The sequence below is a fragment of the Microcaecilia unicolor genome, chromosome 13, assembly GCF_901765095.1.
Source record: "Microcaecilia unicolor chromosome 13, aMicUni1.1, whole genome shotgun sequence".
Taxonomy (NCBI): domain Eukaryota; kingdom Metazoa; phylum Chordata; class Amphibia; order Gymnophiona; family Siphonopidae; genus Microcaecilia; species Microcaecilia unicolor.
The window spans coordinates 99404333-99417531 of NC_044043.1; the positions used below are offsets into that span (position 1 = coordinate 99404333).

General features: G+C 46.0%; 1 protein-coding gene across 2 annotated transcripts in view; it reads left to right on the forward strand.

Annotated features, from left to right (window-relative positions):
* The window catches only part of PLEKHM2 (pleckstrin homology and RUN domain containing M2), a 104982-nt gene extending 99984 nt beyond the window's left edge, over positions 1-4998 (forward strand). For both annotated transcript variants that reach the window (XM_030222602.1, XM_030222603.1), the window contains 4 exons: positions 10-169; positions 1102-1281; positions 2700-2816; positions 3045-4998. In XM_030222602.1, the coding sequence (XP_030078462.1) occupies positions 10-169; positions 1102-1281; positions 2700-2816; positions 3045-3182 (595 nt within the window). In that variant the 3' untranslated portion in view covers positions 3183-4998. The remainder of the gene's footprint in view (positions 1-9; positions 170-1101; positions 1282-2699; positions 2817-3044) is intronic.
* The last annotated feature ends 8201 nt before the right edge of the window (positions 4999-13199 follow it).

The window sequence follows — 13199 nt, forward strand, 5'->3', positions numbered from 1 at the left end:
TGTATACAGGAGTGAGCAATGTGGCGGCTGTCGGAGGTCGAACACAACAGAGCGACCGCATTCCTTCCAGGTCATCCTGACGGATCGGCCCTCGTTGGAGCTGAGTGCCAAAGACGAGGAGGAGATGGCCGACTGGATGCAGTATCTGTGCCAAGCTGTGTCAAAAGGGGTTAGAATCACACCGTAGCTTCAGGGGTACCGTGCTGATAGTAAAGGGGAGCGGTGGCCATAAAAGAGTTTAAAAGCTGTTAAAGCTACTTTCTGGAAGCGGTTTGATGGACTTGGCCTTTATGACTGGAATTTTAAGCTTAGTAAACTCACAAATATATGTGACCCGAAAAGATTGGAACTGTTTGTATCAAGTGATTATGGGGGATGTTGGGCTTGTTGAGTGGGGTTTAGTTTTTCAGTGGAAGGGGCGTCTGTTTTATTTTAAGATAGAGGTTTAATCATATATTTGACACTTGTTAATGGTATTTTTACCTGCTCTTTCTTTTGTTTTAAAAATATCATTAGCAATTTATTGAGGGGGGGGGGAAGAATTTAAAAGCTTCAGGCTGGCCCAGTGGAAGATCCTGAACTTAGTTCCTAGTTCAGATCTTCCTCGATGGTAACACCTAGTTAACTGGGTTTGGAGCCCATGATTACAGAGTTCAAGAAGGAGCCCTGGGGTTTTGCCCCTGGCCGAGTACAGCCTCTGCAGTGACCAGACTAGATAACTTTGGAGAGGATGTAAATTAAGAGAATGAAAGTGTTTACTGCCCAGTCCCAGCCCTGGGTCTGATTGACTCTGGGGTAACAAGTAACATAAAACCCAGAACAGGGGTAATACATATGAAAACTTTTGTAACAGAGCTTCTCACTCCTGCCCCGCAGCACCCTCTGCTGTTCCAGGACTGAGACTCTCGCACAGCTCTGCCAGTGCACCTCACGCCTGCTCTGCATTACTTCCTATTACTGTGGAAAAAGTGACTTCCGCAGAAACACATTAAAAGTTGAAGACTGCCCTGATTGGTGTGGCCTCCACAGGAATCCTGAATTTTAGGAGGGAGGGGGAAACTCCGAGATTGGTGGGATTAATTTCTTGCCTTCTGGTTTTAGGTTATCCCTCAGGGTGTGGCTCCCACTCCGTGCCTTCCCTGCTGCCTTGTGATAACAGAGGACAAGGCCTTCACATGCCATGAGGACTGCCAGACCAGCTTCTTCCGCTTGCTGGGCAGTGCTGAACTAGCTGACATTGTTTCAGTTTCCACAGAGACTGCCAAAGAGTACTGTGTCCTGGTGAGTTCACGCTCGTGTTTAAGGGGAGCCCTGTCGTGTGTCCTGGTGAGTTCACACTCGTGTTTAAGGGGAGCTCTGTCATGTGTCCTGTTGAGTTTACATGTTGAAGAAGAGCGCTGTCATGTGTCCTGGTGAGTTCACGCTTGGGTTTAAGGGGAGCCCTGTCGTGTGTCCTGGTGAGTTCACACTCGTGTTTAAGGGGAGCTCTGTCATGTGTCCTGTTGAGTTTACGTGTTGAAGAAGAGCGCTGTCATGTGTCCTGGTGAGTTCACGCTTGGGTTTAAGGGGAGCCCTGTCTTGTGTCCTGGTGAGTTCAGACTTGGTTTGTAGGGAACCATGCATCGTGATCTAGAGAGGACACCAAGGGCCCAATTTTCTGCGCTATTTAACCGGCCAGGAACAATTCCTGGCCGATTAAATAGCACTTAGCTGGCTAAGCTTGAATATTCAGCTCTAAACCAGCTAAGTGGAGTGGTTAAGAGAGGCCTGTCTTTAACTGCTGTTAACTTAACCGACTAGCACTGACTGTTCGCTTAGCCGGTTAAGTTGCCACTGCCAAAACCAAAACCAGGTACAGCCTGTCATTGAATATCCAGGGTCAGCAGTGGCAACTAACCGCACTGCCAGTCGCTGGCTGAAAATCAGGGGCAACCAGTTAGAACCCACTCTATCTAAGCAATAAAATAAACTGAAATTAATATGAGCATGAGAAATAAGCCAAAATGAAGGGTGGTGGTTTGATGCCTGGCTTGTTTGAGATTTGAGAGTTGTTGTTTCCCAGTTTCCTGTTGTTTCAAAACGTGAAATAAACAATTTGGGGGGGGGGGGGGGGAAGAAAGAAGCCAAAATAAACTTCAAAATCCTTAGAATGATACCAGCTTCGGGGCACTAGTTCGCAGCCAGCTGATATATATATCTTTAATAAGAAGCTTCTGGCACGGGGGGAGGGGATATATTCATTTTCCTTAGTGACACTAGTGGTGGGTCTCCCGTACCCAGTTTGTCAGCCCAAACCGTCCTGGGTTCCACACCCAGCTGTCCAGCCCATCTCCTGGCCGTTGGATGGGAATGATTGACATCAAATTGTAAAAACGTTTTGTTTCTGCAATTGTCTTAAGTATCTCAAGGTATATTATTAAATTGACTTGGGGAAAATCCACTGCTTATTTCTGGGATAAGCAGCATAAAATGTATTGAGCTTTTTTGGGATCTTGCCAGGTACTTGTGACCTGGATTGGCCACTGTTGGAAACAGGATGCTGGGCTTGATGGACCTTTAGTCTGTCCCAGTGTGGCAATACTTATGTAGGTGTCCGTGTATTTTGCATCTGCTCGGGCTGCTCAAAATTGAAAACACTTCCCTGGTTAATTCCAGGCTTGAGCAGAGCTGATTTCATATTCCTTTCTGGTTCTTTGCAGGAGTTTGCTCAGGATCGCAAGCAGTTCCTACCACCCTGGGTCTTATATTTTAGCTGCATTACAGAGCTGGAACGCTTTCTGTCTGCGTTGAACACAGTCTGGAAAAAGATGTATCAGGTAAAGGTGCCGGAAAGACCTGCTGAGCTTTGTGTCCTCATATTCTGTAACCAGGTTACTCCCTTGCAGGAAGACATCTGCACATATTTGTCCCTTCTGTCTCACCGTATCACCTGCTGATCATCCCTCTCAGTCCTATCCGTCTTGCTGTGTGTAACACTGCAGCATATAAAAACCATCTCCCGGGTATTCGATTTCTGTCATTGTTTCCTGAACTCTGTATTGCAGGTGGATCTTCCACACAAGCTGATTGAGGAGCCCTCTGTCAAGAAGAAATGTGAGGACGCACTGGACCTGATCCATAGTACCTGGCAGCGCAGTGACAGTCTGCACCGTGGCCGCTCCTCTCGGGATCCCTGGTGCTGAACACAGACCCTAGAAAAGGGTCTGGAACTGGGGAGAAAAGACCAATCTGCAAAAAGGCAGCCCTGGGACCTTCTCCCTCTGATGCCCTTCACTTCTGAGAGCCAGCTAACTCCACCAGTGCTTGCGAGGCACGGGAGAATGCGGCGCTCTGCCCCTCGCAGCCTGGCTGAGATAGGGAGTGGACGCTGGAGCAGCAGATGCTGAGAAGAATTGCATTTTGGTTCCACTTGCTTCCAAAGTGTGTTAATTCGTTGTGGAAGAGGAAAGGCATAGTTTTACACTGAGCTATATATATATATGTGAATTTGTATATGTGTACATAGTTCGAATGCAGCTTGTTCTAAGGTCCTATGAAAGCCTGTATGGTGCACCCTGGCAAACCTTTGCAATATCAGCTTTTTCTGGAGAGAGGGAGGGGGGCCCGTGCTGAGATAGGGGGCCCAGGGCAGGAGGCAGATTCCATGTACTGACAACCCCCACTGCGACCCCCTTTGCCCTACCCTGCTGGGAGCTGCTTGCTTACTTGAGAAAAGCCATCATGCCTTGTCCTCTAAATATAGAGGTTTCTGTACACCCCAGATACCTGCCGCGTGCATTTTTTATACGTTTGCAACAGTACAAGTGTACTTAGTGTCCTGGATAGTAGAAGGGGGCTGTAAGGAAGTGCAGTTTCTCTCCTGGTTCCCATGTATACAAAGACTAAATTTTTTATTCTTAACACGGAACTATAGAAAGTGAAGGCAGATAAAGATCATTCGGCCCATCCATCCCAACTATTAATCTCTACAATCCCTTCCTCTCCCTCAGAGATCCTCTGCGCTGATCGCGTGATTTCTTTAATCCCTCCAGCGCCTCCTCTATGAGGCCATTCCATACATTCACCACCCTCTCTGTGGTGTAAATTACTCCCGTGTCAGTCCCCTCACCTTCATCCTTTAAACCCTCTTTTACCCAAGAGTAGCCACCTCTGCGCAGTAATACTTTGGAGATATTCAAATGCTCCCTCTCCTGCCTCCTCTCCATAGTTTTTGATGTGTAAGTTTGTCCCCATACGCTTTATGATCAAGGCTGCTGACCGTTTTAGTAGCTGCCCTCTGGACCGACTCCTTTTGAGGATGCGATCTCCAGAACTGGAACACGGCACTCTAAATGAGGCTCACCAGAGGCTTCAGAGAGGTCCTGTCACCTCCTGCTTCCTGCTAGCCCTTCCTCTCCGTCTATGCATGTATAGCTGTTTCTGTAGGTATAGGAGTGAGCTGTAAGGGACTGAGGCTCTGCACCAGGACCTCCAAGGCTTGCCCAAAACCCTATCAGACTGGCTGCTAGTCTCATTTGGCCGAGATCTGGTTTGATTGTTCTCGTGGGGATCTGGTGTTGCCTTTTGTCTCCGTGGCTGACCTTTCTCATGTAATGGCAAAAACCGTGGTCCATTAGCAGCTTGTGAGAGGGCAATTTTGCTACATTTGTGCTCTGGTTTTCTCTCACTGTATTTAGAAACCTTATTTTAATACTGAATAGAGGCCTTCCTGGTGCAGGCCACTGGGGTGGTGGTAGGGAGGAGCCCAAGGAGATCCCCCTGAATCTGTCCTGGGGAAACCCTGCTGTATGTGGAGTAACTCTCCGCTCATATCTGTAACCTGTATTGGATGGACACAGCTGAGCCATTTAAACATTTTAGCACAAAAATGAAATCCCCAGTGAGTTGCAACATTAGCTGTATCTTAGCTGTTGTTGTTTAAACTTAATTAGAACATATACTGTATTTTTCGGACTATAAGACGCACTTTTTTCCCCCAAAATTTGAGACTTCAATTCTCGGCGGCCATTTTGAATCTCGCCGAGACCGTCAGGCAGCATACAGGAGGACGGAGAGCAGCGCGCTGGGCAGGAAAGAGGGGGCTCTTTCCTGCCCCGACATCACTAGACCACCAGGGAACATCGCGTGATGTGAGTAGGGGAGAAGTGGTGACAGGGCCGGGGGGAGGGCGATCCCGAACTCGGACAAGACGCACCGGAGCACCTAGGTTTTAGAGGAGGGGAAAAAGGAAAATTTTTTTTTTCCTATTTCCCTCCTCTAAAACCTAGGTGCGTCTTATGGTCCGGTGCGTCTTATAGTCCGAAAAATACGGTACATGGCTTTCCCTGTCTTTTAAAAACATTTAAAGAAAGAGGAAGGGAGGTAAACCCTTAATAGCTTAGTTCATCAGTGGAGCCCTCCTGGGGGGGGGGGGGGGGTGGAAGCTGAGCTCCGCTTCTGTTGAATTGCTGCTAACTGCTGAGATGACACCTCCACCTTCAGTGCTATGTGTCACTGTGGTAATCTGCTTATTAAATCAAGCCTGGGGGTGTCGAACACTCTACTGACACATCTCCCCCCCCCCCCTTTCAGTGTTCCTGCATGAGGAGCGGTGTGTCTGTCCCACACCAGTTCCTGGGAGATATAAAAGCTAAGGAGAGACCCCAGTAACTGTGCAAACCTCTCCGTACCTTCTACCTCACATCTAAAGTTCAAATTACTCCTCTGGCTTTCTTGGGCCTCCAGTTCAATCAGAGCTAGGACTGGGATAGAGCAAATTAACCTTAATTTGCAACTAGCAGGGAATTTTACCCCTTCTTCATACTGTGTTTTCTACCCTTTCTTCCCCCCACCCACCTCCCCGCCAGCCTGTGTAACATATACCAAGTGTGCAGAGAGAGTTCTGTGCTGGCAGCTGTGCCTGAGGGGTCCTTCCAGAACCTGTGGTCAAGGACCTTAACTCTAACCACCGGGTATCATTGTTAAGTAGGGACTGGTAATATCTTCCCCTTCCCCCCTCTCCCCCCATGAACAGAGCGTCCAGAGCCCCAGTGGAAGAGAAGGGAAGCAGCAGTATCGGCTCTTGTCCAGTGACTGCCCTGAAGTCCAGATCAAGTAGGGGGTAATCGAGGACCGTCAGGAGAAATGCTGTGCACTAGTGAAGCCATTTACTGTCTTTGCAAATGTGTAAAGCTCAGAATTAGAATTGTGTTATTAAAATTACACATACAAGTCATACAGAGCGACAGACGTATTGCTACGCTCCCTCGTGCAGGGAGACAGACGAATGGCCTGTGCGATATACGTGGGGGGAGAAAGGTGAAGGCTAGAGCCATGGATGTTCTCACATCCTGTGTGATGTATGTGGGGTGGGGGGAGGGGGAGAGTGAAAGCTGGAGCCCTGGATGATGGGAAGGGAGAGGCTGGAGCCCCGGATGCTCTCCTATGTTGCACGATGTATGTGGAGGAGGGGGAAGAGAAAGATCTGGGTGTACTTGAACTGCAAATATCCCATGCGCTCCTTCACCGGGGGGGTCCCAGCCAAACATTTATGAACCTCTGTTGGCCACCTCTGCTGCTGCCTGTTTATCTGTTCTGTGTTCCAAAATTAATTTGGTTGTACGGCTGAGGACGGTGGGACGTGTCTGGCATCTGCAGCGCATACAGCCCGCAGACACGCTTTTGCTCTTTGTGGGAGCAGTTGCGGACTGCTGGCATGGTTTGCCTGCATTTGGGCTCAGCTGGCAGACGTGGTTTGACGGTAGCAGCTAGTGGGCATGGTTCAGTTGTATGTTGGCACAGCCAATGAAGATGGTACATGAGGGCACAGACTGGCTGTGCTCTTATCCTGCTAATGCCATGGTCTCTTTATTCTGAATAACTATATGTAAATATATAGATATATATCCACATCCACGCAAATGCAAGACTGCTGTAAATATGTTAAACTAATAAAGTCAGAGATTTGGAGGAGGATTGGACTGTTGTGTATCTTAATAATCGTTTGAGAATCTTATTCTCTCCCCACCCCAGCTCTGCAGACTGGTAAATAATCAGTTTTACATTTATATTTCTGGAAGATGTAAATGCGGATTATGGTCCTGAGCTCAGTCACTGAGGGACTATATGTGACCCTGAGCTCGGGAACCCCCCCCCCCCCCCCCCTCCACCACCACCACCATGGAGTTGAATTGACATGGTTATTTTCTTTATTTGAAACCTGCATATTCTACCTATCCACAATTGAGAGTGGATAATAAATTATGTACGTACTTAAACTTACCAAAGAAAACACAACACAAATGTAATAACATAACTGAACCCATTGTCCATCATTCAGCAGCAGGTTAAAATCCTAAATGGAACCTAAGTAGCTGGAATCATTTTATAATGCCAGGTCCAGCAAGTTAACATACCCATCCGACCCAACCTAAGTGCCTAAACCTCGCAACACAACGAAAACAAAGCTCGTAATAAACTCTACACAACTCTTCCCCTCTACGATTCCCCAATGTGCCTATAACACATGAATCTTGTTCGTCTACTACAACTCTCTGTATTTGTTTCACTGCCGGAAATGGTGATCGCCTCTATGGTATTATTTACATAAGTACATAAGTAGTGCCATACTGGGAAAGACCAAAGGTCCATCTAGCCCAGCATCCTGTCACCGACAGTGGCCAATCCAGGTCAAGGGCACCTGGCACGCTCCCCAAACGTAAAAACATTCCAGACAAGTTATACCTGAAAATGCGGAATTTTTCCAAGTCCATTTAATAGCGGTCTATGGACTTGTCCTTTAGGAATCTATCTAACCTCTTTTTAAACTCCGTCAAGCTAACCGCCCGTACCACGTTCTCCGGCAACGAATTCCAGAGTCTAATTACACGTTGGGTGAAGAAAAATTTTCTCCGATTCGTTTTAAATTTACCACACTGTAGCTTCAACTCATGCCCTCTAGTCACATTGAGCCTGCAAATAGGTGGGGAAATGTGGGATACAAATGCAATAAATAAATAAACATCCCAGTGTTGGCTGAAAAGTGCCTTTTTCATATGTTTCTTAAATGACGGAGCACTTTCTATCAACCTCGGCTTATTCCATGCCATGATTGGATGTGTTTCAAAAAACATGATTTGGACTTTTTTGGATAAAAATGCCACTTTATGCTGAGGTTTTTTTTTTTACATTTTTCTCTTTTGAAAATCAGCCCCAACATCTCTGTTACATTTCCATAGACTAGCATTTAAGGGGGCCATTTTAAAGCTACCATAGTATCAGTATAAAGCACAGCTAATAGTCACAGAAAGCCTCAGTTTAGACTGTAAAGGGGAAAAGGCTAGTGACAGAAGTGTACTACCCTCCACCTGGCCAGGATGAACAGACAGATGCAGAAATTTGATCAGAAATTAGTCTAATTACCCCCAATATTGACTGGGTAAATGTAATATCAGGTCATGCCAGGGAAATAAAATTCCTTGATGAAATTGAGGACTGCTTTACGGAGCAGCTGGTTCAGGAACAAACGAGGGGGAACCATTCAAGACCTAGTTCTTAGTGGAGCAAATGATCTGGTTCAGGAGGTAATTGTGCTGGAGCCACTTGATAACAGCGATCATAAAATGATCAGATTTGATATCATCTCTGGAGTAATTACACACAGAAAATCCAATACTTTAGCATTTAACTTTCAAAAAGGAGACGGTGATAAAATGAGACTGATAAAACAAAAACAAAAAAAAATTGAAGGAGCAGCTGCCAAGGTCAAAAATTTACCTCAGTTGTGGATGCAGTTCAAAAATACCATCCTGGAAGCCCAGACCAGATACGCTCCATATATTACAAAAGGAGGAAGGAAGGGCAAAAGACAGCCAGCATGGTTAAAAAGTGAGGTGAAGGAAGCTATTAGAGCTAAAAGAAAAATGTTACAGAAAATGGAAGAAGGATCTGACTGAAAATAATAGGAAACACCATAAGGAAAGGCAAGTCAAATGCAAAGTGCTGATAAGGAAGGCAAAGACCGACTTTAAAAAGAAGATTGTGTTAGAGGCAAAAACACGTGGTAAAATCTTTGAATTGTATATTAGAAGCAAGGAGCTGGTAAAAATTAGTTAGTTAGTTTGTTTATTTATTTATTGCACTTGTGTCCCACATTTCCCCACCTATTTGCAGGCTCAATGTGGCTTACAAAGACCTGTTATGGCAGCGCCATGCCAGGATAGAAATACAGTTGGAATTACAATGAGATCGAGGATGACAAAGAAGAACTAAGACAGTTATAGAAAGGCGTCATTCGGAGTAAGGTGGAGTGGTGAGGTGTTATAGTTAAGCTATGGATTCTCATGGTAGGCCTTATTGAAAAGATAGGTTTTCAGAGATTTGCAAAAATTAGTGATTTCGTTAATTGTTTTCAAATTTGTTGGAAGTGCATTCAAACTGCGTGCTCATGTAGGAAAAGCTGGTAGCGTGTGTTCGTCTGTATTTTAATCCTTTGCAGCTCAGGAAGTGTAGGTTAAGAAATGTGCGGGCAGATCTTTTAGCATTTCTGGGAGGTAAGTCAACGAGATCTAACATGTAAGTTGGGGCCTCTCCGTAAACGATTCTACTAGATGGACCACTAGATGACCAAAGGGTAAAGGGGGCAATTGGTGAGATAAATTAATTCTTTGCTTTGGTTTTCACTAAGGAAGATGTGGGAGAGATAGCAGGTGCCAGAAATGGTATTCAATGCTGATGAGTCAAAGAAACGGAAACAAATCTCTGTAAACCTGGAAGATGTAATGGGACAATTTGACAAAATTAAGACTATTAAATCACCTGGACCAGATGGTATACAACCCAGAGTACTAATAGAATTGAAACATGAACTAGCAGAGTTATTGTTAGTAATATGTACTTTAAACTCCAGCATGGGGACAGAGGGCGAAGGCATTTGGGCGGCCCTGTGCACACCCCCTAATCACTTTAGGGAGGATGATGCAACGGTTCTAGGTCAGTTCCCATCTGGACAATTCCCTCCTAGGATAGTTACTACTACTACTACTATTTAGCATTTCTATAGCGCTACAAGGCGTACGCAGCGCTGCACAAATGACGGGGGGAGGGGAAAGTCCATGGTGGGAATTGTCCTGGGTGGGAACTCGCCTGATAACTGATGCAACATGTTGGACCTGGTTTATGAAATCAGTTTGTTTAATGTGAAAAGTGTTTCATCAGCTCTAGGTCACTGGTTGTTGGATAAAGATTTTGAGTAATTTTGTACCAAGTTATTTGCTCGTTGCTCCCACCTTTTTCAGCTGTAGCTCAAGTACAGGTATTTCCCTGTCCCCAGACGGTTCACAGTTTAAGGGCCCCTTTTTCTTAAGCTTAATGTTTATACTTCTGGGCTTCTGCACACTAATTCCATTAACTCGTGCTAAGCTTTAGTTAGGGCCCCTCAGTTTGTACCTGAGGCAATGGAGGGTTACGTGACTCGCCTGAGATCACAAGGAGCAGCAGAAGGATTTGAACTCGGCTTCTCTGGTTGTTGACCCATTGCTCCAACCATCAGGCTGCTCCTTCATCCCAATTTCCTGCTTTTGAAATGGATCTTATTAACGGGGGCCTCGAAGACATGATCACATATGGTAAGAGGAAGCAAAGAACAGTCAGCTGCTTACTTCATATTTAAAGGAAATAAAACTTCCCTTTTCGGCTCTATGGGACCTGTTTGCCAACCACTCCTCTTCCTAGTCTCGTCCTCTGATCTGTAGCATTTTGCAATAATCAGATTGTGTACTTCTCTGTTAACTAATTAGGAACACAGGACCAATGTAAGTTTTGGATTATGATGGGGGGGAATGGGGATGATGGTAACCCACACATGGTCTCTTTGTGCACGTGGGTAAACTTGGAACCAGCCAGCCCATACCATGGGAGACAACCATGCAACGATGGTGCTGAGTGATGGGGGAGGGGGGATACACCCTTAAACACCTGGCTGGACCATGTTGGCCTTTGCTATCATTTGTTACAATATTCTTCTATCTCGTGCCACAAAACAGATGTCACAAAAGACGAGAAGCAGACCTCAATGAAGAAAATGCAGTCTTTAATAAATCATATTGATGCTCCCAGGGTTCACACTCATCTGCAAGACATGACCATGTTTTGCCAAAAGTAAAAAACTAGTTGGTGCAAGCTAAAATATTCCACCAACATAGGTCAATGTGTATCTTCCTGGGTCCATTTGAAATAGTCTACAATTCTTACGCCTGGCTCTGGGTCAGGAGCGGACTGATTCCAACGGCCCACAGCAGTGAAGGGGTCTATTCTCCCTTACCCAGTGTTAGCCAGTAATAAGTGGCTAGGGGCCCATGGGCCCAGATCACGATCAGTCTGCCCCTGTTCTGGGCCACTAAATTTGAGCCCTGGGCCCTCACCCTCAGTGACAGTATGACACAGCACTCCCTCTGGTGGCAGTGGTATGGTATCCACCTTTCTCTCTGCTTCCTGGCCAGCAGTACCACCTCCCTTTTCTCTCCTCCATTTGTACTAAGTACACCCCCACTTTTTCTATCTCTGCTCTCCCCCCCCCCCCCAGCTGCACTCATGCCATTCTTTCACTCTGCTCCCAATCCAGAAGTATCCATCCCTCCTCTCTCTCATCACCTACCAGCAGTGACTCAGGGTCTGGTTGGTGTATAAATTTGTAACTGTAGAACCATCCCTAAATATCCTGTCTTTTAACTGAAACAAGTTTGGCCACCGCATGGGTAGTGCCGCCTTAAGTACATAAGTACATAAGTACATAAGTAGTGCCATACTGGGAAAGACCAAAGGTCCATCTAGCCCAGCATCCTGTCACCGACAGTGGCCAATCCAGGTCAAGGGCACCTGGCACGCTCCCCAAACGTAAAAACATTCCAGACAAGTTATACCTAAAAATGAGGAATTTTTCCAGTCCATTTAATAGCGGTCTATGGACTTGTCCTTTAGGAATCTATCTAACCCCTTTTTAAACTCCGTCAAGCTAACCGCCCGTACCACGTTCTCCGGCAATGAATTCCAGAGTCTAATTACACGTTGGGTGAAGAAAAATTTTCTCCGATTCGTTTTAAATTTACCACACTGTAGCTTCAACTCATGCCCTCTAGTCCTAGTATTTTTGGATAGCGTGAACAGTCGCTTCACATCCACCCGATCCATTCCACTCATTATTTTATACACTTCTATCATATCTCCCCTCAGCCGTCTCTTCTCCAAGCTGAAAAGCCCTAGCCTTCTCAGCCTCTCTTCATAGGAAAGTCGTCCCATCCCCACTATCATTTTCGTCGCCCTTCGCTGTACCTTTTCCAATTCTACTATATCTTTTTTGAGATACGGAGACCAGTACTGAACACAATACTCCAGGTGCGGTCGCACCATGGAGCGATACAACGGCATTATAACATCCGCGCACCTGGACTCCATACCCTTCTTAATAACACCCAACATTCTATTCGCTTTCCTAGCCGCAGCAGCACACTGAGCAGAAGGTTTCAGCGTATCATCGACGACGACACCCAGATCCCTTTCTTGATCCGTAACTCCTAACGCGGAACCTTGCAAGACGTAGCTATAATTCGGGTTCCTCTTACCCACATGCATCACTTTGCACTTGTCAACATTGAACTTCATCTGCCACTTGCACGCCCATTCTCCCAGTCTCGCAAGGTCCTCCTGTAATCGTTCACATTCCTCCTGCGACTTGACGACCCTGAATAATTTTGTGTCATCGGCGAATTTAATTACCTCACTAGTTATTCCCATCTCTAGGTCATTTATAAATACATTAAAAAGCAACGGACCCAGCACAGACCCCTGCGGGACCCCACTAACTACCCTCCTCCACTGAGAATACTGGCCACGCAATCCTACTCTCTGCTTCCTATCTTTCAACCAGTTCTTAATCCATAATAATACCCTACCTCCGATTCCATGACTCTGCAATTTCTTCAGGAGTCTTTCGTGCGGCACTTTGTCAAACGCCTTCTGAAAATCCAGATATACAATATCAACCGGCTCCCCATTGTCCACATGTTTGCTTACCCCCTCAAAAAAATGCATTAGATTGGTGAGGCAAGACTTCCCTTCACTAAATCCGTGCTGACTTTGTCTCATCAGTCCATGTTTTTGTATATGCTCTGCAATTTTATTCTTAATAATAGCCTCCACCATCTTGCCCGGCACCGACGGCACTT